Source organism: Diadema antillarum, unplaced genomic scaffold (genome assembly GCF_040938485.1).
Source record: "Diadema antillarum isolate AM-2024a unplaced genomic scaffold, OU_Dant_1.0 seq00001076_RagTag, whole genome shotgun sequence".
Classification (NCBI taxonomy): domain Eukaryota; kingdom Metazoa; phylum Echinodermata; class Echinoidea; order Diadematoida; family Diadematidae; genus Diadema; species Diadema antillarum.
In genome coordinates, this window is record NW_027271899.1 from 729,111 (window position 1) to 754,466 (window position 25,356).

The window sequence follows — 25,356 nt, forward strand, 5'->3', positions numbered from 1 at the left end:
TGTTTTATTGAAAGTGAGAGTGCCTGTCCTTGGATTGGATGAGTATAATTTGGCAACATTTTAGTTGGACTTATAAGCAGGAACATGAGACTCCATTTAAACAGATGACAGGAAATGAGAAATAAGGATGCTTGCTGAGGGGAATATATCATAATATAGCACAATTACTGCTGATGCAAAACGCATATTCCAATTTACGGATATATCGGCTCTGACTACTCTGAACAAGCTGGTATTGAAACTTCATTGTTGAGAGGATTGATAATTACTACTTTATTACCTGAAACAAGTGTCTCTGTATTTGTCAGGCTGTGGTCTCACAATAGGACATAATCTTTTTATGTTTCACAAACCTTGAAAATAAATCTATCAATAGACAGATGCAAACCTGACTGCATAAACAGAATCAATGTTAGCTCTCGACATTACGCTGCATTAGACTTCATATTCAGAGCATGACTCCACAGACTAGTGGTAACAAAAGGTCTTGTTCAGGTTATCAAATTACAAACTCCATCCCTTAAGAAACAAAACAGAACATGGTGAAGTATCACAACCTATGCTTTATCTAATCTCATTATTCAAATTTGTATGACAGGACACCTCAATGGCTTTGAATGCTTCAGCACATACTGCAGGAAAATCGCAGGGTACAACACAAATAAATACTGCTGTACATCTCAATACTTACAAACAATATGCATTGACCATATTCATTTGTAGGAAAGCGTAATGCTTTGTATACATGCATACGTTGTACAATTACAAAAACCCGGCTGACAGAGCAGCCACTGTTCCGAGTCACAATGATATCTTATGCGGCCAATTTGAGGAACATGGCATGATTGTACAAAGCCTGCAGAACACTGAGGAGTCATCACATGACTGATTCTTTGTCTGTGAAACACACTTCTCTCAACTGGCATATTCACGGACCCAATCTTAACATGTGGCCCAGAGTTATTTGTGTGCACCATTTAAATCCAATCATCCCCAAAACAAAATGTTTTACAGGAAGATTTGTGTGCATGCACATTGGTGAGTTCAGCACTGGTTTCATGGGGACTGGAGGGTGGGGGAGGGGAGGGGCAGAGGGGAGGGGACATAGGGAGGGGAGATAGGGTTCGATGACACGAGGTGGAAAGAGCCTTTGTATCCTGAGCGTCTGTGACTGGTGACAACCACTTCTCAGTATTTCTCCAAAGACTTCTCCATGAAGGCGTGCAATCTGTTCAGCATGGGACGGGGATCCTCCACCAGTCCAGCTGCTATCATGCCATTGTCATATATCTGTGTGACAAAGAATCATACGCACACACACATATGCACAAATAAGAATAAATAATGAAAGCCAATTGCGAAGCAGAAAGCATTGCAAGAAATACAAATAACTTTATTTGCAAATCTTTTTTTTTCTCATCTGCTATTCTGTCATTTAAATTTAGACATTGGAACTATCAGATGTAATTTGAATGAAAATTCATTACTGCTTTTGCAAGCTTTTCATGATTCCCTCGTGTGACTTCTGTCTAGCATCTTTGTATTCATAAAAGAAAAAAAATATTACTCATCTCTCTGCATTAATCAATTACACATTCTGACATATCTTTTTAAGTGACAATGAGGTGTAGTTATATCTGCCAGAATCTTTTCCCTTTTCTTTTTATAGAAATACAAACACAGTAATAGTGCTTCAAAATAGTTCTAAAATGTGAGTTAGTAAAAGAAACAACCAATGTAGAAATATTAATCATTATAATCAATGTGAACCCGTTGAGGACGGTTTGATTTTGCTACAACATGCATTTCCCGTAGACACTTGCCCGAGTATACTTGGGACTTGTCTTCAACAGGTTAAGCATCGTTAAATATGCAAAATGTGAACAATAGTCATAATAAGATTGTTTCTAGACTAAACCGTCTACTGTTATGGTTTAGTAAGAAAAATAGTGAGATCTCGTTATATTTTACGTGTTATTGCAAAATTTTTAGATGGTAGGATGTTTTGTGATACAACTGACCAACACATATGCATCACATGTGATAGCTCAAACATTTTTTAAATCACTGCTCCCAATGGTAAATAATACCTTTAAATATTCTATTTGTAATACCAGCACAAATCATTTCTCACGAAACACATACCTGTTCAGCAAGCATCTTGGCCAAGTCTGGTTCAGATGTTTTCAAGTTATAGAGCTTCTTCACGATGGGATGGCTGAAAGGACAGAACAAACAAATTCAATACAATCAAGTTTAACCCTTAACATGTCATACTCGTGTCAACAGGCATGGAAATGGGGGCAAAAGTAATGTAAAAAGTAACTTCACGCAGTATAAGCTTGTCACACTGCAAGGATTACACATTATGAATATGCTATGCGCACACTAGGCTGTTCACTTCTGCAAATGAACAGAAATCTCTGTCTTTGTGACTGAACAGTCCTTACTGTTTGCTTCCACACAAGTCTTTCTATGAAGGCCAGATTAAGTTATTTAATCTTTGCAATGTGCTTGGGGGAAAAAAAGAAGAGAAATAAAGAATACTGCCATTGAGTAAAAACAATTGCTTGTAGAGCTAGTGAATTTAACCTCTTCTCTATTTTCTAAAGAAGGCATACAGTCGATCCCACAAGAGCATTTCAACAGTAAAATGACTTAAGTAAATGAACATACAATTAACTCTCGTACATCCAAAACAAGCAAGCTGAAGCAGTACAAAAATAAAATCTACCAATAAAACTGGTAAATTGCTTCTATTTTCATATTTTCATTTGAAAAAAAAAAATGCTGATGCGCATTCAAAGCATTACTACTGTTTACTTCAGGCAATGCGCAAACCACTGTGCATTTTTGGCGCAACCTCTGCAAAAGCACAAACAACAAGAAGGGTCTTTGCTTACTCACAAATACTGTACTCGAAACCGGTAGTTAATCATGTGATAAGCATTGACACACACTCTCTATGGGCCAATCCAATACTAGACAGATCCTTTGCTGGTCAGTCATCAAAAGAAAATGTGGTAAATACTGCTGACCTGACTTGTGTGGTCAACAAACATAAAATTATGTAAAAGGGATTATACCTGGAAAGCTGAAAAAAAAAATCAGGCTCTTGGCAACTAGATATGGTATAAATGTTAATCTTTTATTCAGTCACGAACCACTTATCAAGATCATGGATATGAAACTAATCAATGCCTCTTAACTGTAATGTGGTCCATCAAACACAGGTTTGCATGTATGGGACTAGGCCAAGACTGGCCTCTATTTCACTAACCTTCCATTAAGTTCCAGGGTGGGTTGGAGGAGTTGCATCTTCTCCTCCTCTGAGCGATTCTTCATGGCCGTCCTCAGGAAGTGGCGGGCAGCACCCATCTCGGCCACGGTGATCATGGCGGGATACTTGCCAAGCCTCTGTGTCACCTTTGTCATCAGAATCATGGCACAAGACAAGACGAGACAAGACGAGACAAGACTTTGGGTGATGAGAGCGTCATTTGCACAGAGAAAGTAAAGGCAGCATTTCCTCTGATTTCCTGCCTGGGTCAATTTCATTTTTTAATTTTTTGATTAAATTTTTGCATGTTAACACTGACCCAAGTTACAATATTGTAATATAAAAGTTTTAAATTGGCAACAGTTGTTCTGCTTCACCATTCTACCATTCCACAATGTGCCCTTGCTTTAATACGAAAGGTTGTTAACTTCTGAACCTACAAAAACTTCACTATGACAGGCGAGGCTTACGCTGGTTCTCTGGTATGCATATGACATTTGAGTCATGGTCATGGAGTAATTTATAAATGATAGTCAATCCTAGAATATCGTGAGATTACTTTTTGCACTGGGTTAACTTCGGAAAACTTTACTTGTTTGTAATTTTGAGTTACATTTTGAATTACAAGTCACTCTTGTACATATCGCAATATCTCCTGAAATCATTGACATGTTATTTCTGTGCTAGTCCTCAGTAGACAATAGAATGTAAAACAATTTTCACATCATGAAATATTCTACAATTCTGGCATTATTGTAAAGGAACTGAAAGACAATGGATCTGTATGGGGAAAAACGATGCAAGTTTCAGTTTCTCTATGATACACAGTTATGATAGTTTTATATTTATTTTGGAACACATGCCAGTCACATGTTAGCTGCTACTACTGTTGAATTCTAAAACAGTACACTGACCTTTGCCCATGTTAACTGCTCCTATCATTAAGGGCTGTGAGTGCAAAGTACAGTGACCTTTACACTACGACATTTACATAACAAATGCTCTTTCAGCAAATGTCTGAAGGGCTATGAGTGTACCATGAACTTTTTCCATGTCCACTGATACTATCTCTGAGGGCCACAAACGCACAACGATTTTACACGCATGTCATGGGCTTCACATTTATAACGACCTTTTCTCACCTTGACATCGTTGACCTTTACCCCGAGGGCGCCCTTCAGGTAGTTGACGAGGGAGTCAATCTCCTCCACAGTCAGGCTTCCTTCCACTAACACGAGGAAAGATTATTAGATAAAGAAAGAGAAAGCAAAACACAAATGTATAACCTGATTCCAGGGCATTACAATACAGATAACTCTGCCACTTGCATGAATTAAACACTTGGGCAAGGGCTCAATACTTTTAAAAGGCAAGTGCACTCATATAACTGGCCCAAAAGTGAGTAGTTGTTGCCTCACGCATGGGGGTCAAGTGGGATTGTATGATTTGTCCACATGAGCAATGTAGGGATTAATCCTTCCCCCTTTTCAGCTCATTAAATGACTGCACAGACAGGGAACTAGATCACAAAGTACGTACACCACCAAAACAAAACAGCAAGAATGGTAAAACCAGTCTTTTTTTTTTCTACACATTGATTTTGAGACACACTTTTCAAAGCAATTAATGTTAATGAACCATTATTTCATAATCGATAGTGATGCAGCAACACTTCATGATAATGGATTAATCATCTTGATCACATATCAATTTTTTAATAACTGTAAAAATACACATACATACATTAACCAAAAAAAAAAATTGGTAGTAGAAAAAACTAGAAATGTCGCTATGGCGACTGATGCCTCCGCCATAATGCATGATTCTCCCAATAGGCATATAGTACAATGTCTTCACAATGTGTGACCCATGACAGTTTCACTTATTTAAAATGGCAAAATATTGATACATGTGGTATGACAGGTTTGTCAGAAATGACTCGAATGTTCACTTTCCTTGAACTGGGTTTGCTATAATTGTCGAAGAGTGAAGGGTACACATATTTGCGGATTTGAGAATTTTTACTTGAATTCTGATGGACCCTTTTATAAGTTTATGCATTGAGTAATTTCCAAGGTATGAAGAAAGAGTGTAATTACAGTACAAAATAGATTTTTTTTTTTTTTTTTGGGGGGGGGGGGGCATTGAAACCTGGCCTTTGACCCTTAACCTTTGACCTTTGACATTCTGGCTGGAAATTTCCTGGAGAATCTCCATTAGGTAATGCATGTATTTGAAAACTAATAATGCAAGCATTTCATATACTAGTGTATGAGGGAAATAGTAAAATATTGAGTTGACCTTGACCTTTGACCCCATGACTATTGACCTATGACCCCTAAATTCCCTAGATAATCTCTGCCAGTCAGTACATGCATATGTACCAAGTTCCATGAAGATACATTGAACCATTTGTGAGAAAAGTGATACTACAACATTTTCACCTAACCTTTGACCTTTTGACCTTTGACCTTATGACATGAAACTCTCTCTGGAGAATCTTTATGCAGAAGTACATATCTACACCAAGTTTCAAGAAAATACCTTCGGGCATTGCATAGATATTGGGGGGAATAGCAACATTTTTAGCATTTGACCTTGACCTTTTGACCTTTGACCTCTTGCCAATGTCACTAAAATCTACTTAACTAATTGTCCCATCATACATCATCTTTGGACCAAGTTTGGTGAAAGCTGCTTCATCCAGTTTTGAGTTATCACGTAAACATATAAATTTCAGGATTTGACCTTGATCTTTGACCTTTGACCTCAGTCCGATTTCACTAAAAAACTAATCAAGTAATTGTCCCATCATACATCATCCTCCGACAAAGTTTGGTGAAATTTGCCCGATCCAGTCTTGAGTTATCACGTAAACGGATACAATTTCATGATTTGACCTTGACCTTTGACCTTTGGCGGATTTCACCCAAAATCTAATCAACTAATTGCCCCACCATACTTCATACTTGGACTAAGTTTGGTAGAATTCAAGTCAATATTACTCAAGTTATCGCGTAAACGAAAGCGGACGGACGTACGGACGGACGGACAACCCGAAAACATAATGCCTCCGGCACCACTTCGTGGCGGAGGCATAAAAAGAGAGTAGAAGAAACACAAGTCCTAGCAACAAGATACGAACTAAGCACACACCATTTGCACTTTCCGCTGGATCTGATGTCTGGTTGCCAGCCATCTCGCTCTCCACAGATCGAAGCAGCTTCCGATCAAACTCCCTCAGCTGCAAGAGCGTGATCTCGTCGTAGTCATCGTAGCAGAAGATCACCTCGCGGTCGTTCTGCCGGAAGGCCTCAAAGTAGGGGGATCCCTCTGCCAGCTCCCGACTGAAGTAGAATTGTAGATTGTAAAGGGACATTTGCCAATTAGGAAATCTACTCTCATTTATATACTATTAGGCAAAAGCTTCTCCCAGGATCGTATCATGAAGTTGCTAAGAGCATATCTCAATGTCCATCAATTTGTAAAGCGTTAATGCAATGCATCATTGCTACAACAGCTTTCTGGAGTTACATGTCATGTTTGCCTCTATTTTTTGCTTTTGATCAGTAAAGGAGCTTTTGTGCTTTTTTTTTTTGGTCTGACCAATATGTCTTGTGAATATCATTATCAGCTGCTTAGAGATGAGAGACAGAGTGATGCTTATTCAGGGCACTCTAAAGACACCATGTAATTATTACCATCAAGGTTCAAGAACTGGCAAGGATGATGAAATTGCCTATCCAGAGTAGCTCCTATAATTCTGCTTTAATAAACTGAGAATGGCACCCTTTTGCCATAGCCTTTCTCCATTGCAAATGTAATTTGATCATCCTGAAAATATGAAAACCGAGTGATCACATAATATCTATATATAACAACACTTTGTTTTTCTTGGCAATCAGTTAAAAAACATGCAACACAGCATTTCTGTTTAAGCTCTTACGATAAACACATACGAAAGACATATCTGAAATTAGCTGTTTGCCAACATCATTATTTAAAAGATATAAATATCGGCAGAATGATCATTCAGATGCCGAATGGTTCACTAATGCCTGGAATGCAGGCTAATTATATGATGCCTGAGAGATGGATTTTAATTGACGGGGTGAGAGATTTTAGTTTACATTTTAGCACGTGTGACAGTATTGAAAAGGGTTGATGGAGGGCTGCCAACCTCTGCACATCATAAAACAATATTTCCACACAGTAACGAACATATTAAGAGGCAGAAGTCATCGTGCAGTTACAAAATTGGAAATCGCACATGTTAGGCAGGCTAGGTAAAATGTCTGAAAAAAAAAATATTAAAAAGCACATTTTCTTAAATCATAGTGATGAGAAATCATAAGATATTGTAGGAAAAAATCCAACTACTGTTGTTGGTATTCTTTCTTGTGCAAGTTTTGAAAAGAACTAAACAAAAACTGTGACTCATGGCCACTTGATGTATTGGATAGGTTAACTACCCATCACTGTCAAGTCACGCGAGAAAGATTACCAACAGACTCTTTGAGGACATCCACGCACAGTGTACCACAAACTATCTACACTCAGATCACGAGGCGGTGTTAGGGGGAGTCATACCTGGGGGCACAGATGTAGTAGATATTGCGCTCTCCTGCTTGCATCCTTTCACCGTATTCCATCAGACTGGTGGTCTGCCCGGCGGGCAGGGCAGACGACTCGTAGCGCAGCAGCCTGGCGATCTCTTCCTACAGGGGGTGAGATGGGGTAAGACTGGTGTCAGGGTCACAAGCAAAAGGGGAGCCTTTCCAGCATGGGTCCTCTTTTGCCCAAGAAAATGACGGCCAGGTCTTGATGTAAAATCTTTGGCACACTCATTTGGACAGGTCATCATGAACAGCAGTATGGTTTTAAACATAAATCAACTGGCATACTATTTGGAAAACTTATCTCAATGTTTGATTTGTATCTACTGATTATCACTTACAAGATCAACTGCTCTCACCTTGAGGCATCAAAAATATCCTTTTTAGGTAATTGTTGATGCTGCATGGAAAAAACATGAATAGTCATCACAGCATCTAAAGAAAAAAAAAATGGGGAGTCGTGACACTATGGCATGCTAGAATCATAACTGTTACCATCTACAAAGGAACTTTTAAACACAGTGCTCTCAGGAGAGTTGAGCAGTAACTTCCATCAATGACATTTTCCTTGTTTTGGCTCTCGAAGCAGTCATAAATTATGACATATGTCACCTGTCTCGTAAATTATGCACAAGATGTATCATTTGCATGAGGACCGTACGTTTGCTCTCACAGAAACTAAAAGATGGTGTTAAGATATATGAGTGATAGAAAGAACACAGAGTGCTTTCATGTTTTCATTGTCCCACTTGAGAAGAAAGGTAATTAATATTCAACAAGTGCAGACACCACCCTCATCTACTCCTACAGAGTCCAGGAATGTTTGAAAAGTGTGCAGCAGGATACTGCATCTAAAATAACAAAATAAAACAAAATTGTATTTTTCTTTGGCATCATACAAATGATCTCCACATAAGTTCCAGGATAATTACTCCAGACGCTTCCCCTGACCCTAACCATAATACCAAACCTGAACCTAATCTTAACCCTAACTTTAATTTGTACTCACACCCTATCACTAACCTGGTATTTAGCTGGGGGTAATTGTCCAGGGGGTACTATAAAAGACTTAGATGTAATGATATGATAAGAACATTAATATCAAAACAAATTCTTGATGGCTGCAATCCTAGAAGAAATCTCTATTTGATGCAAAATATTTCATGTAGTCCCACAAACGTGTGAATATGCAAATCAGTATTCTTAGTGTATCTGGTATTTTACATCTAAAAAGAGGACATTTTCCCTAACCATGTAGACAGAATGCATCAACATTAGGTTGAAACAGTGCACAAAGGTCGAACAAATCTATCAAAAATTGTGACTTCCCGCGGCAACACTGTTGGTGACTTCTAGTGATTTAGAGTTCATACTTACGTGGAATATTGACTGGATTGAACATACAAAGTTTTCATTATGAAATTTATCATGAGTCTCATCATGTTGTTTCTAAACAAGTTCCATAAAAGAAGAACAAACCTTCTCAGCCTGCTCCTGGGAGGAGACGATACCTTCCCTGAGAAAGAGGCTGTACTCAGTAGAGAACTGGTCATACTTGGCTGGATCCCTTTTGGCCTGGTCAGTCAAAAATCTGACCAGACGGGTGGTCAGCACCGTCCTCAATTTCCTGCCCAAATGAAAAGTGGAAAACGGTTTAAGAAAAACCCTGAAAATCTCATGATAACATCGTGGGGCAAATGCGTTTGGTTTAACTTTATGCCCACTTCCAAGGTACGTTCCAAGGTATGATGATATCATATCCAAAATACATCTCACTTCAAACAACTGACAAACACCAATGGACAAAGATGAAAGAAAGTACAAACGCTTTAACCCTAAAGGGGCCTTTTGAGACCAAATTTGCAACATCCGTGCATACTTTTTCGGAGCCACGCCCATTTTTGTAATGGCATGTCCCCCCAAAACAGGCACAATTTTGTGTACATTTCCTATGGAAAACAGTGCTCTGTCATGAAAGTCATAAAAACCTGATTATTTTTACAATTAATCATTTTCATTGATTGATTTTATGCTAATTATGGTAGAAAAGTGGTCAGTGACAATTTCCAATAAAAAAATGAAAAAAAAGTTGAAAAACAAAGAAATACACAAGAAATTCTGAAAACAATAAAATACATAAGAATTGAAATGAGTTTTGGAAGATTTTGTGATGTACAATCGTTGAATATGCTAAAATAGATTTACAGACCAAAAAGTAGACTTTCAATGCTTTTAATTAGGCTAAAATATGATCTTAAGCTTAATTTGCATAATTAATTAATGAAAATTAGAAATTGATTATTTCAAAAAATTTTATGACGCAGTCTTGTAGATTATGATGTGGGTGTCACGCATGCCAAATTTCGTCGTTTTTTATGACGCAGTCTTGTAGATTATGACGTGGATGTCACGCATGCCAAATTTCGTTGTGATCGCATCACCAATGGCTGAGATCTCGGGAGGGGGGGGCGGCGGAATCCGCCCCCTCCGGTTTTAGCATAGCCAAAAAAGCCCGGCCTGATTAGGATTAAAGAGATTTCTTTTTATCGGTTAAAAAACAGTGGTTCAGATCATCCCCTACATCATGATCAAGCAAACCATCAAAAGTAAATATCTTTGGTAAGATTAGTAGTTCCTAAAACATGACAGCAATTAGTATGATGCACTTGAAACCCCAAGACTAAAATTTTAAGTGTCCATTACTATATCAGTATTAACAGACTCTTTCACTGAAACTACAAATCATTGTAACATACTTTTCCAGTTCTGCAGCTAAAATATAATAACATGACAAAATATGATGAGAGTAACTTTCCATTGTTTTGCATCTGCATCAATAGATTCAAATTAACCTGCAAATACATGCTCCTTTTTTTGTGTGTGTGCGTGTTTTCCTTATCCTATCTGCACTACTGGGAAAAAACAAGTGAAAAACACTGTACTTCAACAAGATTAGACAATACATCAAACACAAACTTATTAGTTCTGTTTTGCATGATATTTGCATGACTGTTTTATGGCACAAGTACTCTTGATATGTTATAGCTTTTTTCATATCTAGCAATCCACATCTTGATACTATTAGCCAATGCCAATCTCATTCTTTTTTTCAAACTTTTCAAATGTCATATAATCATAACCATATAACATGGCAGTGGATACCTGGAAGGCTGTCTACATCTATCGCTGTGACTAACAGACAAGAGTAATGCACAGACTGGATACATAGAGATAAAATGTCAACTTCTGTGAAATTTCAGTGACATGCTTTGTCCACATGACCAGAGAGAGGAGTTTGATGTGAGATTGGCATATGATCATACCTGATCAGCGCGCTGTCTTGCAGTAACTCACGGCTCAAATTGAGAGGAATATCTTCGCTGTCCACAACTCCTGCAGAGATGAAAAATAAGACATTGAAATACTCTCTACGCTCATGGACTCCAAACAACACTACACATTCAGCGACTGATGTAGTTTTATTACTCTCTCCCTCATTTGTATCTCCCTTCTAAAGTGTTTGTTGATGTAATGGAGTCAAAAGGGGCCTGAGCTTTCGATCCCAGCAGAATCTTCGTCAGAGGCAAAATGACAAACAGGCAGGTAAAGCAATCACTAAGGACTACACACAACAAGAACAGTCAGGGGAGGGCTAGGGACACAGAACAAAGGAAACAAAAGAGGAGGGTTGGAGGTCATGGGCAAGGAGCACAACAGGTAAAAGGAGGGGGACTATTATTATAGTGGACAGACAAAAGGCAGAGGAGGGTCAGTGATGATCCCGAGGACCAAGGGGGGCAACCTTTGAAGGATAAGGATGAATAGGGAGGCAACATCAAACAAGATAAGGAACAATTAACAGAGGGATAAAGAAAGGAAAAGAGTGAAATGGTAGCAGCAAGGGGGGGGGGGGAGGTGAGCAAGTAGCGAGCCCTAACCTGGTGTACCAAGAAGAGGCAACAAAATAAAAGTGAGAGTCAACCAAATAAATGCAAGTTATCAAACATATCAAAGTGTATATAAAATAATAATCATATCAATAAAGCTGATATTGATAACAGTAATGGTAATGACAATGATAATAATAATCTTAAGACTCTTCCTCACCGACGACGAATCTCAGCCATTTTGGAAGGATCTTCTCTGCCTTGTGCTGAATGAGCACCTTGCGACTGTAAAGGGACACGCCACTGTCTGCCTGCTGGCTGTACTCCCACATCGCTGGGGGCCGCGACGGTACATAGAACAGGCTGCGGATGTTGAGCGGAGCGTCAGCCTTGAAGTGCAGCGTGTACCGCGGCGTGTCGTAGGTGTTGCGTGTCAGGTACTGGTAGAACTCATTGTGGCTTTGCTCCGTGACCTGCCGTGGCTCCTGCGTCCACAGCGCCTGCGTCGTGTTGATCTGCTTGCCGTTGAGGTAAATTGGCACACCAACAAAGTTGCTGTGCTTCAGAAGGATGTCTGAAATGATTAAGAGGAGGATATGCTTCACTCCATAAAATCACTTCACAATCTTGATTACACTTAATCTACACAATCACAAAGCAACAGACAATGTAATCTGGCAGAAACATAGGCAACTTTTGCACATACCATTTGATTTTCTCTCATAACTGGCAATGGATTGTGTGTGCAAAGATTTCAAGCTGTACTTAAAACAAATTTCCTCTACTGTTTATCAAATTTGTTGTAATCGACACTGCTCCAGAATAAGAGAATGCATTCTACAACTTTTAAGTTTGCAACATGTGCAAGAATACAGCATGATACTAACATTAACTAGCTTGATAAATATAAATTTTTCAGTCTAATCAAGCGATGAACTATGTGTCTACTAGTTAGGGCAAAGGAAACTCTGCAATTGCCAGTAGGAACCCAACACTGATAAAGTACACATAAACTTCACAGACACTACCAGGGCTGCCAAATTCTGCTGATTTCTACAACATACAGAAAACGCAGAAAAACCTCCCAAATAATTTTCAAGTTAGCAGGTTTGCACTATGATATGAGCAAATTACGCATGAATGTATTCTGACCTTTGACATCAGACTCCATGCCAAATCTCCAGCAGTCCTTCTTCAGGTGAATGACTATCTTGGTTCCTTTCTGTACCCCCTCGGCCTCACTTATCTCATACTGGCCAGATCTGCAGAAAAATGGACAATTGCTTAAATTTTGCTTAAACTTTCAACTAAAGGTGCATTGGTGTATACTGCATCATGAAAGCATTAGAACAGAGCAAGACATAACAGAGCAGAACATAACAAAACAAAACAAATCAAACCAGAAAGGATGAAGTAAAATTTACAACACTTTCATCATTTGAGTCATTTCAATCTATTTCAATCACATTCATCACTCTGGCAACATAAAATGTGATAATCATTACTTTCTATTACTGAAGTTGCTTGATGGATCAACACCATCATTATCATAACCGAGAAAATCAAGTTTATCATTAAAGAGAGGAATATTACCATAAAAGTTAATTTACAACTTGTACTCGTTCTTGTCATTATCATCACCATCATAGCAATCATATTCATTATCGTCAATCATCAACAGCAGCCATGTAATCATCATTGACTTCGTCAACACAACTAATAATCTCTATTTCTACCAACTTAATTGCAAACACCCCCAAACATCGACATCACCACTTCGTTTCCAGTCTACTTTGAAACAACATTTCTGACTGACTGACTGACGTACTTACTCAAATACATACATCTACACATGTCATCCTCATAATTTTCATCACCTCCTCATTTATCATAAACCTCATTATAATCAGAATCACTCACCCATCTGAACACCAATACCAAGCTTGGGCATCTGGCTGGTGGGAGCAGGTGTACACCTCCACCTTGTCTCCTACCATGAAGGCCGAGTAGAAGCCCACACCAAACTGTCCAATGATGCTGCCATCAGAGCTGGCCCCTTTCTCCTCAATCTCTTTCAGGAATGCCTGTTGTGCAATACATCAGGAGGGACTTTGAATGGGAATGATGCTGTCCCATGAACAATACAAGATAATGGGGTATACACGGGGGATATACCAATGCCACATCTTGAAGAGGATGGGTGACTTATAATCATACCTTTTACCAACCATCTGTAGTTCACCCATTAGCATATGAAATCTGATAGTCTTTGACATTGTTTACATCACTGCTTGCTGGAGGAGGTAGCTCTCATAACTCTTTGTACACTGTTTTAAACTCTGACTCTTGCTATCCACTTGGTCAACTGTTTATCACATGAAAGCAAGAAAATATTATTCAGAGAGGTGAAGGTTTAGGTGTGAATTTTCTTCAATTTGTCTCCCTCTACAAATGAAATTTGTAAGATTGCAACTGCTGATCTGTAATGTAACTACCATGTCAGAAAGTAGGAACCAAGGGACTCAAACCTGTCATCTACTGCTTTCCAGGCAGCGACACTACCACCACATGTTATTCAATACAAAGTACAACTGCACATGGTACACCTTTGCTATCTAGCATGCAAATGTTGTCAAGCATTTGTAGATAGCCAACAATGATGTCACCAACGATGTAAATTACTCTCATTGGCTCATCATTGCACTTGGGGCATTCACCTTGCCTGAGAAATCAATTTTGTTACGTTATTGTCTTAGGCTTAGACCATATATGTGACCCTGCACCACAAAACAAACAAAAAGTTGTCAGACATCCATTTTTAGTTAAGAGCATATTCTGAAAGAGCACACTTCAACTTAGTTCAAGCTTTAAAATGATGTATAACTCAAATCAAATGGACTCTCATAACCTATCTAAATATTAGAAAGAAAACACACACTCCAGAAAAGTGTGAATTGAGAAAAGAGGCTCTGAAGTACAGGGTCGATATTCAACCGTTTAATTTTCACCAAGCCATGCTACCTGTGTAATGCATGGGACAAAACACAGGATGGAAACCACCAGTTTAATCACAATGAGGGTGTTATCAGATTATGCTGAAATTGGGCATGTTCTATGAACACATTCTGTCCATGATAAACGGCAACTTTTAAAGCAGTAGCATCACCCTTTCTGAAGTTATAAGAGTTGAAAGTGAAGAGTGTGTACAGGGTTTTTTAAGAAATGAAAGGGGAACTCTATAGACTACCCTAATCACACTATTCTAATAAAAGTGCTTGAGATGAACTGCTTAAAAAACACACTTTCCTGTTCATTTTATGATACCAAATTTTAGCATAATGTAGAAGAATTGCTCTTTCAAAAAATATAGAAAAGTCAAGACTGACCAAATTGACCCTTTTCACCTATTTTCAGTCCTCACACAAAATCAGTGCGTGCGACTTTTTGTTCGTTTTGTGATGCACTCGTTAATGTCCAAGGTGTTACATAAAACAAATACTGAATGGTTTAAACTTGTGCAATGAAACAAGATTTTGCACTTGGTGAAAGAGGAGATGCTCGATCTAACCTTTGATGTGGTTTCTTCGCAGATTAACACACACATTAAAGTGCATTCTTGGCAGATTGGCAGATGTCTGGCATCTAATTGCCAATGAATAGAGATTATCTAATCCCCCTAATCCCTATCGTGTCACCATGGCCTTCCTGTTGGACTGAAGTACATTCCTATACCTGAGTGGGTTTGCTGGCTTTACAACTAGGTCGAATTTGGAGGTAATACTAAATGCTGATGAAAAAGCCTAGCAAGGTAAGCTAAGTGTCTGGGCATGTAAATGGTTTATAGGGCAAAGGCCAGTTCAGCAGAGTTCAGCAACACTTCGTAATACTGTACCCATGACCAATCACTATCTGTATATTATTACCTCTCCACAGCTGATAAAAAAGTGTCACATTGAAGTCTTCACAAATACACAACAGTGCCATATTCTTACCTTTGATCCAGATCTTGCTATTGTACCCAAGTTCTCTACCATCTCTTCTCGCGTCATGCCGACTCCTGTATCCTTCGAGGATCAATGACAATGATATCAATCATGAAATACGTGCGGTACAATGCACTCACTAAAATAATCTTGCGCACAGTATTTCCAATTAAGTCACATTGACTATTTATAAAAGAAAAAGCATCATACTGGACAGTAGGAAATCAATGATGTGAGCAAACTAACAGGCTTCAGTTAGTCACAAGTTACCAGCTGTTGTATTTACTATTTCTGACTATTCATTTTACACAGAGGGATTCTGAACATCACATACATTTGAGATTCAGTTGCTTGTAGATATATTCCATCCAAAGAAAGACAAATATGACGAGACACAGCATTTTTTGTTTGTTTGTTTTTTCTACTAATGGTGGAAATGAACACTTTGTTGACCAACAGAAAGGACTAATGTGTAAATTTGTTGAGAAAACCAACTATGGTGAGGTTAACAACAGTGGCAAAATACTTGCAAAGTAACTTAAGATATCGACCACAAGCTCAAAATAGAGAGATGTTCATCTCTTAGTAGACAAAATTTAAGATGTTATGATACATGCATTAAAAAAAGAAAGAAAAAGTGCTACCTTGTGTTTTCAACATTCATTACAACAATTTTAAAAGTCTGTGCACCATGCAACCATCAAAACCTTCAAAATAGGTTTTTGTATACACAAATTCTTAATATTTTGTTTTACAATGAAAATATATATACAGCAGCACATTGTTCTAGTATTTAGTTCTATTTAACAATTGAGTGCATATCTCCATTTGATGTTATGCATAATGTAATTCGTTTTGCATCTTGTAAATTGTTAAATGCTTTGATATTGATTGTGCGACAAAGCCAAACTTGCATCTAATGTTTTTAAACAGAAATTGGACAAACAAAGAAATGAAATAAAAGTGCTTGTAAAGCTTATGCTGTAAAACTTCCTGAAACAGACCTATGTACAATTGGACATGTGCTGCAACCAAGTTTGCTAGCTATCCCTCAGATAGGACCTAAAATCCTACAAGGTCCTGTGTGTGAGATAAGTAACAACCCATGCACATAAAAAATCCTGCTTCATTCATTTGTGGCAGAGAGCAGAGTGCATAACCCGGTGAAGTGGTCTGCCCCAAGCACTCACCACACCCCTGGACCCCATGGAAGACATGCTAGAGCAGCTGAATATGGGCTACCAAGTCATCTTGATGGATGGAAAATGAAAAGCAAACAATGCACCTGAATGTTTAATGTTCCCTTTCATCAGTCAGTGGCTAAAAAGCCTTCCCAAATATCTCAGGCTGAAAAAACCCGGGAATCACACCTCAATACACTTGGACACATATGTGACCCGCTACAACAAAAGGATCCTAAAGTCGCTGACGGGTGAGCCGAGCATGGCCCAGAAAAATGCTATTTTCAGGCCTTTCCTTTGATCATTTAGCTTCGAAATTTCGGCAGATGATAGAAGACACGTTAGACTACAAAATTATGTTAAAAACCGAAATCCGAATGATTTGACAGATTTTGGTGATCTGACTTTAAACTCGGTTTTCTTGGCTCACCCGTCAGCGACTTTAGGATCCTTTTGTTGTAGCGGGTCACATATTGTGCTCCAGTTTGACAATTACAAGGTACCTGAATGGTAAACGTTCCCTTCTCCTGATCAGTGGCTATGTGGATCTCCAGGGATGCAGGCCGCTCCAGGTTGTCCTGTGTCAGCTGAAGGTAGCGCAGCTTCTCCAGAGCATCGCTGGCATTGGACACCAGCTCCCTGATAAACACCTGTGGGTCAGAGGTCAGAGGTAGTTGGTGGTAAAGGTGAAAGGTCAATCCAAGTACATATTGCCTGATTACAGTGATGTAGCCACTATATTTGTTTGCTATCAATGACACTTTGCAGGCACCATGATCCACTTCACTTGAATATTTGCTCAACAATGAAAACAGTTTGGGACTGGTTAAAAATGAATCCATAAACAAAACATGCACCAACCCCTCCGAAAAAACAACAACAACCCAACAACAATAACACACAAACCAACTTGTATAGTTAATCTCTTTTTGAAGCAGTCTTTTTCTCACATTTTACAATTTCCTGAGTTCAAAATAAAATGTCAATAAGATATGAAAATATGATACCTGTACATGTTTTTCTTCCATAAACCTGTTGCTGTAACTACTACCTTTACTACTGTTTACCAGCCTGATTGTCTACACCTGTGGTTGCTATCATCTCATCTCTAGTGCATATTCACAATGAAATCATCATAAGACCAATTTGTCTCAACTTTTTTTTTAAAGATTTCACTGTTCAATATCTAATGTTTTTGGGGTAATGAGTCAAAATTGAGAAAAATCAGAACATAACCGTTCTCTTCATCAACAACTACAACAAATAAGGAATATGAGTGTGTAGGTAGGACTAGCAATCATGTGTCAGATTATCTAAAGATATGTCACTTGACAATGATTAATGTGTCTGTTGACACAAATTTATTTTGCAACAGCACATATGATTTGACAAGAAGTTTTCCCACCTAAATCTTAATTCTACGGTATACTGGTATGTTTAATCTCAGCTTCAATCACAACTTTCTTTTTCTGATAGGCTTCAAAAAACTATACTTGGGAGTATAAACTGCCTTACATACATTTTATGATGTATATCATAAAAAGTCTTATGCAATTAACAGTCTCCAGAGCCAAGACTTATAAAAACTTTCAACAGAAATCATCTCCCATTCAGTTTCTTTAATCCCCTTTAATAACAAGTTAGTATGCTGAAGTTAGGATTGTCATGGGCTGCGACCTCACAGTTACATACAAGTTTATGATCTCACCTCATTTTCTGAATACAAGGATTTAGCAACAATGTCCAACAGCATCCTGGTTTCTGCTTGGAAGTCATGTTGCTGGGATGCACCTTTTAGATGATTGCAAATAAATGCAAAAGAAAAATAGACAAATCAAATTGAAGGTACAAGTATAAAGTCAAACACAGACAATCTGTCCAAAAAAAAATGTATGCTCAGACAGGGAGGTACATGTACACTACTGCACATACCTCATTTAAGCATAATATGACATAGTGTATGGAAAGAACTATGGTGGTGTACCTGAAATATGAAAGCAAGCTTTATTCCCCAAGATTTGATTCAGTATGGCTGTTCTGTCCATGTCAATTTGTAGCCATGAGAGCCTCAAAGGGAATAGTACTCCAAAGAAAGTGACCAACCTGTTGACTTTTCAGAATCCTGGATGATGTTGTGCTCAGGCTCTGTGGGTTCAGCTGGCTCACTCTTCCCTTCAGTCTCTGAGGTCGGCTCTGCTTCTGTCGGGTTGGAGTAAAACCTGACGCATCCTCCTTGTAATCTGCTAATGTGCCGTGATGGTGTGGATCTACAGTGCCTTTGGTGCACTCCTCGATGATCTAAACACACACACAATATAATCCCATTTTCTTTGCTCAACTTTTCCACAAAAAAACAACAACAACAAAACAAAACAAAACAGCAGCCAAGAAATTGTGTGAGAAATCGGGACAATTACATTTTATGCTGAGGCAGTATTCACAAAACTGTGACTAAATGAGACCACCAACAGAGTCATACTTACCAGACATTATCTACAATGCCAAGCACATCACCAATCAACACCTTAAATTTCATGTGTCTGTGTACTGTGCAAGGATCAACAGTAAATAGTAAGCAGTAAAGCATTTGTGCCTGTTGAGTTTATGGCACCCTCAAGAACATATGTACACCAATGCTGTTGCTGCTGTTTCCTTTGCAGCTTATGTGAAATACCAACACAATGGCCAAAAGAAATGGTTATGGTCCAATTATTGATAGGCAGCTTGCTTTACAGACTGATCATGATCTTTCAGTCAACAAACTGGTCATGGGTAAAACCTATAAGATAAAGAATGACAAGTATTAAGAAACGGCCAAACTTTACAGACACTTATAGTTCTAATCTTGCAGAAAATGTAGCATTTATACACCATACATCAACTCTCTGTGTGATAAAATCGAATTACAAATTGTGCTTCTTTACCGTCGTATTGATCAGTATTGATTGCCAATCATAATCACGATCAAATTGAACACAATCTCATCCCAGGAAATGAGAGGAGGTCAATGACAATGCTGGCAAATTGATGCAATGGCAATGCAAGTAGGAGCTGTTGTACTTTCGCACCTCCTCATCAAATGATTTCGAAACATGCACAAGCTCACCCCAGTTATTCAGTAACCTAAAATAAACTAGTCGGATCAGGCCGCTAGGTGCGGCAGTCTTGCATTGTGCGAACACGCTGGCGCCCGTGTTTTGATGGGCGCTCTGCATCGGTTGATTAAAACTCCATTTTTGAAAAAAAAAAAACAGACAGGATTTTTTCTTCTTTTCATCATGGATAGTGGACATGTGTGTGTAACAAAAAATCACTGTGCAAAGTTGCGACAATTTATACGTCAGATGTGAGATGAATAGAAGTGAATCAGTTCGGGAAACCCACTCACAAGGGGGGCCCCTCCTTATAAGTAACCCGTCCCCCTTATAAGTAACCCCGTCCCCCTTATAAGTAACCCCCGGGGCACCCCTTATAAGGAGTCTCCACGCTTTTTTGCAATGCAACGCGAAAATGAAAGGACTGCGGCAATTCGCTTGATTATGTCCATAAAGCTTCACAAGTTTCCTAGTTACTCACGAAATTTGAGCAAAATCGGTTTGAGGCATCATATCTAAAATCATGGATTTAAATGCGATGTCAAACGACCCATGTGAACGCTGAAATGCGAGCGATTACTGGCGTGAGTGTCGCCAGGCGCGGCGGCGCGGCAATGCTTGAGTGCAGACGTGGCGACTGAGTACGACTCAGTCGCCACGTCTGCACTCAAGCATTGCCGCGCCGCCGCGCCTGGCGACACTCACGCCAGTAATCGCTCGCATTTCAGCGTTCGCATGGGTCGTTTGACATCGCATTTATAAATCCATGATTTTAGATATGATGCCTCAAACCGATTTTGCTCAAATTTCGTGAGTAACTAGGAAACTTGTGAAGCTTTATGGACATAATCAAGCGAATTGCCGCAGTCCCTTTATTTTCGCGTTGCATTGCAAAAAAGCGTGGAGACTCCTTATAAGGGGTGCCCCGGGGGTTACTTATAAGGGGGATGGGGTTACTTATAAGGGGGACGGGTTACTTATAAGGAGGGGCCCCCCTTGTGAGTGGGTTTCCCGAACTGGAATAGGGGGCCTCATGAGGCGTTCCCCCCCGGGCCTCATGAGGCGTGGGGGCAGTCCTCATGAGGCGGGGCAGTCCTCATACGCGGGAGCGGTCTTCATGAGCGGGTTTCCCGGACTGATGTGAAGAACATCTCAATTAACGGTGTGACCAGCAGCAGCACCACCAGCCTGAATGCAAAGCTCTCCCACAACAAATATCCCGGTTAGTCATGTAAAAGGGACCACGCCACGGTTCACAGAGTAAATTGGCATTATCGCCAAATAATCGAAATATATGTAATTCATTCTAACCAGGGTCCCCACTCCATTCACCGCCACTCGCCATTCATTTCGTCATAGCGGGGACTTCTTTCAACCTCCATAGACTTTGCACATAAATTTATAGAACCCTAGTAGTGCGTGGATGGAGACGCACACGCAGAACGAGAGGGGACCGATATCACGATTTGGCCAGTAAATTCAAGCTACTAAACATAGCAAAATCGTTAAACATACCTTGATTTACGCTGCTGCTCACCACTGGAATGGAAGAAAACGAACGAAATGCCCTTGCTCGATTTGTCTGACTCTTTGATTGACTGAAAACTCGTGCCAGTCTGCACATGCCGACTCCCCTGGACGTTGCCATCTTGGATCTATGTTAAAAGTGCTAAGAAAATCATAGAGGCGATTACAGTCGGTACTTTAGAAATTTGAAAATTCAGATTATTGCAGATGAGTTAAATTCCTTGTAAATAATCATTTTTCCATTGAATTACTAAGAGAGTTACTTCAAAATCACATAAAACTATTTTTAGAAAGAAATTACAAAGGTATTCTATTAATAGTCACCATTCATTATGCCAGCCAAACAGGACTGAGCTGAGGTTTCTTTATGCGAGGCTAGACGCACGTAATTAGTCCGATCCGTAGTTTGTACGTGGGTGTACGTAGATGTCGCTGGAACCTCCCGAGTGACGGCAAACTAGCTCAGCCTCTAGTAGTAGAGCTGTAAGTGTCAAATTGTCTCATTAATTAGCTCCCTTCTGCGCTGTGTAAGAGTTGCAAGTCTGGCGTTTTTCTATTTCCACGATGTGATTCAACGAGCGCTCGTAATCATCGAGACTGATAGTGATACAACGACGATGATGTCGAATGTAAGTAGGCCTGCCCTGCCTTGTCGTATGGGGTGCGATGCTGGTGTGTACACCATCACTGGTACAATTCTACGGTTGCAATGTTGTTTTTCGGCCAGGCCCCGGCGGCGCGGCTTGCAAATGAATGAGCCTCCGTTTTTGTACACTAGTAGTATACGTCCCGCGTCCAGAGTGTACGTACCCGGCGGCCCTGACGCTCGCACTGCTGGCCTAGACAGAAAGATCCGTCTGTCCGGAGGACTCTTTTATATTTTGCCATTAACGCTGTCCTCCGTAGACAGACGGAAGGTTGCAGTACCCATTGCTGTGTGGATGTTCTTAACCACTGTCTCTATGGAAAATTGGGTGAGGTACCTCACCCTTCTCGATTGCGTCTAATTCACGGCCCTAGGTCGGCAAATGTAAGCTTGTATGGTGAATTTATTTTTTTAAGAATACGTTACACTCACCAGATTAATGAATAATCCAACATTTTAGGAGAATTTTCAACGTAAAACACAGCCTGTCGCGTCGTCACATTCAAACTGCAGAAACATACACTATGAATCTATTAGCCAATCACATGCGAGGTAGTTTCTACGTGTTTGTTTTACTAAAACACGTACCTCGCATGTGATTGGCTTAGCAATTGTTACAGATTCAAAATGGCGACTTACTGCTCGCGAACGGCGATGTTGCGATATCGATAAAATTTCTGCATTATAACCGAGGTTATGTGAGTATTTCGATTGCACAATGTGAGAAATTTATCCCAAATATTGCTGCATAATGTGTCATGTCATGTCATACTTGTTTGAATGTAAAAAAGCTGTCTGAAATTTGGTTTATCGTAACGTTTGATCTGTGCGCGACTGCTCCACACAGGAGCCGCAATCATTGACTTCGGTCTGTATACGGAGGGGATCCGTGAAGCCAGACGCAGTCTCCGCGGAACATTCCCCGACGGACAGATACAGACCGATCTTTCGGTCAACTGCTGGCCCTGCTTGCAGGCCCGGCCCCGCCTATAAATTTATTATCATCCCACGATGCTATGGCATGCATGCATGCCTTTTGAGGACTAGAGTCTAACTTGTTTGGCTAGAAATGTGTAGAATTCAGTTCGGGAAACCCACTCACAAGGGGGGCCCCTCCTTAGTAAGTAACCCGTCCCCTAACCCCGGGACGCTCCGTATACAGTTACACACTGTGGGAGCGTCCTGAGTCAATAGAGTGCTATATCGGTAAGCTTGAAAAACATACACAGTCTGTCACAGATTTTCGCACCTCCGTAAGTTTCGAATATCACGAGGAAAAAACGTACTTTTATAGTATACATAAGATTCTTATCTAATTAATACCCTTCGTTCACCTTGTTCTTGTTCACACTGGTCCAATGATCTTGAAAAAACGTTTTTTTCACGGCCATATACGGGTCCGTAGTCCTAGCTCCCCATCCCATTCACCATTTTCGAAATCAGTATGCAGTACACTGCGCACGTAAATATTCATGTGCTGGCGGAGTCGCAATGCGTTTAGCCTTCTGACAAGGCCTGCGCGCGCGCACCCACCCAGAAAGCAACGCAATATACAGCGAGAGGGTTTGCCAACAGTATGATAAGGCCTTGCCACAAAGCTACACGACTTGACGGCCAGCGCATGCGCACAAATCTCAAATCCATTGACTGTATAAGATGTAGTTCTCCCGAGTTCCTCTCGACCGAGTCGCATTTAACTCATCAAACCGAGCAGAAAGGGACTATTGCCAGAACCAAAAGTTGAACGCAGTCAGTCTTCAACATTACATCTTCACCTGTAAGTCTTCATATTGCAGAATTTTTGCGATTTCATATTGATTTTTAGGCGCTATACTTCGCCTGTCATGATCATGTCTGCTACAATGCGCAGCCCCAACACTGCGTGTTGGGGCTGGTCGCAGTTACCCGTCCCCCTTATAAGTAACCCCGTCCCCCTTATAAGTAACCCCCGGGGCACCCCTTATAAGGAGTCTCCACGCTTTTTTGCAATGCAACGCGAAAATGAAAGGACTGCGGCAATTCGCTTGATTATGTCCATAAAGCTTCACAAGTTTCCTAGTTACTCACGAAATTTGAGCAAAATCGGTTTGAGGCATCATATCTAAAATCATGGATTTAAATGCGATGTCAAACGACCCATGCGAATGCTGACATGCGAGCCATTACTGGCGTGAGTGTCGCCAGGCGCGGCGGCGCGGCAATGCTCGAGTGCAGACGTGGCGACTGAGTACGTACTCAGTCGCCACGTCTGCACTCGAGCATTGCCGCGCCGCCGCGCCTGGCGACACTCACGCCAGTAATGGCTCGCATGTCAGCATTCGCATGGGTCGTTTGACATCGCATTTAAATCCATGATTTTAGATATGATGCCTCAAACCGATTTTGCTCAAATTTCGTGAGTAACTAGGAAACTTGTGAAGCTTTATGGACATAATCAAGCGAATTGCCGCAGTCCTTTCATTTTCGCGTTGCATTGCAAAAAAGCGTGGAGACTCCTTATAAGGGGTGCCCCGGGGGTTACTTATAAGGGGGACGGGGTTACTTATAAGGGGGACGGGTTACTTATAAGGAGGGGCCCCCCTTGTGAGTGGGTTTCCCGAACTGAATTGAAACGATGACAGTCTCTGTAGAGTGTAGTGACTAGATCTAGCAGCCTCGGAGAGGACCATTCTCATTTGATTCTGTGTTGTAATGTCAGTGTTTACATGTTTACCGGGGAGTGCAACGGTTAGTGTTATTATTTTCATAAAGACACTAACGTTAGAGACTTGTACGTAAATCCTAAATGTCGTAGTAAACAAAGGCCAAAGGCGAAGCCAATGGCAAGGGAAAACAGAAAAAAATGAAACAAGAAAACATTAAGAATCTGTGCAATGTGTGCTATGTTGTTGCATATTGTTAATAAACCAGGGAGGGGTGATCAGGTGACTTGACTGAAAGATTGTTCTGTATCTGGTCGTCGGGGGATGTGTTTCGCGGAGACTGTGTCTGGTTTCACGGATCCCCTCCTACTGTATATGTCTACAGAGGAGAGCCGATAAAGTCAAAACATGATAAAAAACTCCTCCGGACACACAGATTTTTCTGTCTGTCAGTCAGGTGGCGTGGCCAGCTTACCAGAATCTAACCCTTGTTTACAGA

At 40.1% G+C, this 25,356-nt stretch overlaps 1 protein-coding gene across 1 annotated transcript; it reads right to left on the reverse strand.

Moving 5' to 3' along the window:
* Positions 1-1,188: 1,188 nt before the first annotated feature.
* On the reverse strand, positions 1,189-21,690 carry LOC139743397 (heat shock protein 75 kDa, mitochondrial-like). Its single transcript, XM_071653883.1, has 16 exons — positions 21,558-21,690; positions 19,051-19,245; positions 18,656-18,738; positions 17,451-17,597; positions 15,776-15,847; positions 13,704-13,867; positions 12,936-13,045; positions 12,004-12,357; positions 11,220-11,289; positions 9,376-9,523; positions 7,871-7,998; positions 6,437-6,627; positions 4,423-4,508; positions 3,281-3,426; positions 2,146-2,218; positions 1,189-1,290 (listed from the first exon to the last, which is right to left on the reverse strand). Exons 1-16 carry the CDS (start codon positions 21,688-21,690, stop codon positions 1,189-1,191), a joined length of 2,202 nt encoding a protein of 733 aa, XP_071509984.1.
* Positions 21,691-25,356: the final 3,666 nt, after the last annotated feature.

What these genes read in the sequence shown, in the direction of transcription:
- LOC139743397 (XM_071653883.1), bottom strand. Translation starts at nt 21,690, where the DNA reads ATGGCAACGTCCAGGGGAGTCGGCATGTGCAGACTGGCACGAGTTTTC. An exon ending in TGGTATTGGTGTTCAGATGG is followed by an intron (nt 13,046 to 13,703) that starts GTGAGTGATTCT and finishes ATTTTTCTGCAG; the next exon opens with ATCTGGCCAGTATGAGATAA. An exon ending in CCCAGGAGCAGGCTGAGAAG is followed by an intron (nt 7,999 to 9,375) that starts GTTTGTTCTTCT and finishes CACCCCCTGTAG; the next exon opens with GAAGAGATCGCCAGGCTGCT.